This window comes from Vipera ursinii, assembly GCF_947247035.1.
Source record: "Vipera ursinii genome assembly, chromosome: Z".
NCBI lineage: Eukaryota > Metazoa > Chordata > Lepidosauria > Squamata > Viperidae > Vipera > Vipera ursinii.
In genome coordinates, this window is record NC_139517.1 from 42,333,168 (window position 1) to 42,337,420 (window position 4,253).

The 4,253-nt window shown below is 45.0% G+C and overlaps 1 protein-coding gene across 1 annotated transcript; it reads right to left on the minus strand.

Annotated features, from left to right (window-relative positions):
* Positions 1 to 701: 701 nt before the first annotated feature.
* Positions 702 to 2,804, minus strand: FZD2 (frizzled class receptor 2). The gene has a single exon (XM_083379119.1). It carries the CDS (start codon positions 2,607 to 2,609, stop codon positions 942 to 944), a length of 1,668 nt encoding a protein of 555 aa, XP_083235245.1. The 5' UTR covers positions 2,610 to 2,804; the 3' UTR covers positions 702 to 941.
* Positions 2,805 to 4,253: the final 1,449 nt, after the last annotated feature.

Genomic DNA, 4,253 nt, shown 5'->3' on the forward strand with positions numbered 1-4,253 from the left:
TAAAGGAAATGTCATTTTTAAAAAGCTACCTTTTGTACAAAACATCTAGGAAAAAAATAGAAACATACAAATGTAACAGAAAGAGAATTCTGTGGCTTAAGGCAAGAAAGACTTTCTTGAAGGTCATAATTCTCTAAAAGAAATAAACATAAGAAAATCTGCACAGCCAAGGCCCAAATTTCAGCAAAGGCAAGAAGGCTCAGCCATCTTCCCCAAACCCACCCCAAGTATATTTTCATAGACAAAACATTGCTTGCCAAACTTTCAGCCTCAAAAGGGAAAAATGAGATGGGAGAAGTCTTCCTGGAAATATATCAAAAACTGTAGCCTGCTAAAGGGAAGATGTTTAAGGTGGGTTGGGTGCTGGGAGTGATGCAAAACCTGGCTCTCATGAAAAGCTGAGGCAAAAATAGCCTGTTAGGGGCCAACCCAAACAGCACACAGTCCTCCTGGCTCCAGAGAGAGAGAGAAGGAAAGAAACAGAAAAAGGGGGAAAATAGCATTCAAAGAAGAGATGAAAAAATAGTTTTTCTTTCTTTGACCCCTCCATACTTTCCTGAAAAATAAAGTCCTTGCTGCTTTTTGTTTTTAAATAGAAATATATAATTAAATTTACAGATGCTATTTACAATTTTAATTACAAAAAAGACACCCTTTAATAGTTAATTAAAAACCTAAAACAAAGAAGTTTAGAACTTGTTTTAATTAAAATGAGAGAGTTTTAAATACTTGGGGGTTTTCTCCTTTTTTCCTCTCAGATTGTCAGAGGAGTTTCAGCTTTATGTAGCAAAGAAGCCCCGCTCCCCAAATTGCAGGGAGATTTTTCCAAAGAATGTCTCCTCATACATACAAACAGAATCAGCTCATGGAGGGAGATGCAGGCAGATCTGGTGTTTTCTTGAAATTCTGGAGCTGGCAATCTGCTTCCTCCATTTCCTTTCTCAAACAGTAGTCTCCCCATGTTTGCTGTTAGTTAGCCTGGTATAAAACTTTCTCCAGGAATGAAGGGTTTTCCCGGACCAGATCCAGAAACCTGAGGTGATGCCCACAATCAGCGTCATGAGATACTTGATCATGTAGACAGTGAAGTCAGGGGTCATGCGTGGGGTGTATTGAAGTGGACAAGGAATGGCCAAACTCTTACAGTTTTGGCTAATCCAGCTCCGTTCCCAGTGCTCCCGGAAGGCCTGTTCATAGAAGTAGCAAGCAATAACAATAGTGGCTGGCACCGTATAAAGGACACTGAAGACCCCAATGCGCACCATGAGACGCTCCAGTTTCTCTGTCTTGGTGCCCCCATGTTTCATGATGGTACGGATACGGAAAAGTGATACAAAGCCTGCCAAAAGAAATGAGGTGCCAATGAAGAGGTAGACAAAGAGGGGAGCTAAAACAAAGCCCCGAAGTGGATCTATGTTGTTGAGCCCCACAAAACAGACACCACTGAGGAGGTCACCATCAATTTGCCCCATGGCCAGGATGGTGATCGTTTTGATAGCCGGTACAGCCCAAGCTGCCAAATGAAAGTATTGTGAGTTGGCTTCAATGGCTTCATGTCCCCACTTCATGCCAGCTGCAAGAAACCAGGTGAGGGACAAGATGACCCACCAGATGGAACTGGCCATGCTGAAGAAGTACAGCATCATGAAAAGTATGGTGCAGCCTTCCTTTTTGGTACCCTGCACCACTGTCCGATAGCCATCATCTTGGAAACGTTCATTGCACACCACCCGTTCCTCCAGTACAAATCCTGCAATATAGGCTACAGAGACCATGGTGTAACAGCCAGAGAGGAAGATGATGGGTCGTTCTGGGTAGCGAAAGCGCTGCATGTCCACCAGATAGGTAGTGACAGTAAAGAAAGTAGAGGCACAGCACAGAACAGACCAAATGAGAATCCAGATACGTGCAAAGTGAATCTCCTCTTGATTGAAGAACATGTGTCCATCATTCTTGGTGGGTTCACATGGTGCCGCACAGTCTTTTTCTCCAAGAAATTTGTAGTTGAGGTAGCTGGGCACTTTAAGGACTCGTGGGCAGTGGAAAGGGCGGTCCAGAGTGGCATAACGGGGTGGCCCAGCAGTGCCATGTCCAGCAATCGGAGTGGCACTTGTAATCAGTGCTGGAGAGCCACCTTCCTCTGAATGGTTCTGTCCCACACAGATCTGCTCTGCCCCATGGCGGGGAAAGTTCTCACAGCGCAGTCGTTCTGGCCACTGGAAGCCAAATTTATTCATGAGGGCTTCACAGCCTTGGCGTGCTCTCTCACAAATGGATCGGCATGGTGGAATGGCTTGCTCCAAGACAGTGCACACAGGGGCATACATAGAGCAGAGGAAGAACTTGAGCTCTGGGGAGCACTGGACCTTCACCAGAGGGTAGAACTGGTGGACCTCCAAGCCAGCATCCTCTTGGCTAGTATGTCCCAGCAAATTGGGCATGATCGTCTGGTTATATGCAATGTCAGTGCACAACGGAATGGATATAGGCTGGCAGAAGCCATGGTCGGGGATAGAAATGCCCTTCTCTCCGTGGAACTGGGCCCAGCAGGATCCCAAGAGCAACGGCAGCAGCAGGCAACGGGCCAAGGACGCGTCGGCAAGGCGCATGGTGGTTTGCTCCCCGTCAGCTCTTACGGACACCCGAGCCCTTTTGTCTCCTCCCCAGGACGAGCTGGGATCTGTCACTTCCTTCGGGAACCCTAGTCCTGGCAAAACTTTTTGGGATCAGCCTCGGAGAGCTGAGGGAGGCAAAACTCCACTCACCCAGCGGGAACTCTTCCTCGCCGCGCGTCTCTCCAAGCGCCTTTCGCTTCCCTTTGTGTCTTCCCTCCCCAATTAGTCTGTTTCAAAGGAGGGCCCCCGGGCTGAGTTGAGCTTCGCCCAGCCTTCTCCTCTTTCTCCTCCTAACTTAATCAATTCCAGGCCGGCCCCTTCTCTCCTTGCCTCCCGCCCCCACCCACCCGCCTGGCCGCTTGCATCTCCATCAAAGAGATGCCTAAACCCCTTCCCAAAATTTATTCTCGCCCAATCAGATTCAAATTCAGGGACCAGCCCTCGACCCGTCCTTCCTTCCTGGGATTGGTCAGCCACCTCGGGGTAGGGGGGGGGGAGGAATAAAGAGATCACGTTATTCTGAAAGCCAAATTTGTTTCCTGCCCTGATGTCCTGTGCCTGTTTTTAAGGAGAAATAATTTACCCTGGATTATCATTATTCACCTCGTCGTAATTAAATTATTAGCAGGCAGATTACCTTAGTTATGCGGCAAACTCAACTCTTTCCCCGTTCCCCAATTTTAATAAATAACGTGTAAACCTCTTCCTTCTGCAATTTCCAATCAAAACACACACAAAAATCTGCCTGGAGCACAAGCTAATATGTTTCACAGAGATTTTTTCCCCCTCCTATTGCTTGTGTTGCTTTTGTTTTTTTAACCAATGAACTCCCTCGTATTTTGTATGGGAAAGCCCTCTGTTTCACACAATAGATTAATTGTTACAATCTAGGTAGAAAGATTATTCTTCCCGATATCTTTTCTGGGTAGTATAATGAGTGAGAGAGAGGGAAGAATGTTCTGCCTATCTTTGCTCTTCAATAAACAAAACTACATGTATGACAGGCTTAGAGGCCTTCCTGACTGTATTATTTCCTTATATAATAACTTGAGGTTTTCCGGATTGGTTCTTTCAGATTAATTAATTTAATTAATTTAATTAATTTCTTTCAGATTGCTAAGCACATTGATTTGTGCTTAGATTGTAAGCCGCCCTGAGTCTTCGGAGAAGGGTGGGATATAAATGGGATTAAAATAAATAAAATAAATAATAAATAATAATAGCCTCTATGAGGAGAAGGGGGGTGGGGTGGAGGAGGAGGAGGAGAATGTAGGTAACCATCCAGCTCCGGTTTGAAAACATTTATCCATCCCTGTTCTAGGCTTATTGTTTCACAGGTTAACCTTCCTCACCATCAGGAAAGCTTCCTATCATTCACATTCAATCTTCTTTCTTTTAACTTTTATTGTCTTTGTCCTGTTTTGGGTTTCAAACAAAAACATGTCCACCCCATTAACAGCCTTCTGTAGATATTAAAAGTTGGCTATCCTACCCTATTTCTTTTTAGTCTTCTGCTTTGCAAACTGTGTATGTAGAATTCTTTTCTCTACTTTTCACAGAGCATGGCTTTCCATTCGGAGTTTTGTGTTGTTGTTTTTTTTTGTTCTTTTTTTTTTTGCGGCAGCTCTCTCCTGAACC

Bases quoted from the DNA above. Each gene is read 5' to 3' on its own strand.
- FZD2 (XM_083379119.1), bottom strand. From the start codon at position 2,609: ATGCGCCTTGCCGACGCGTCCTTGGCCCGTTGCCTGCTGCTGCCGTTG.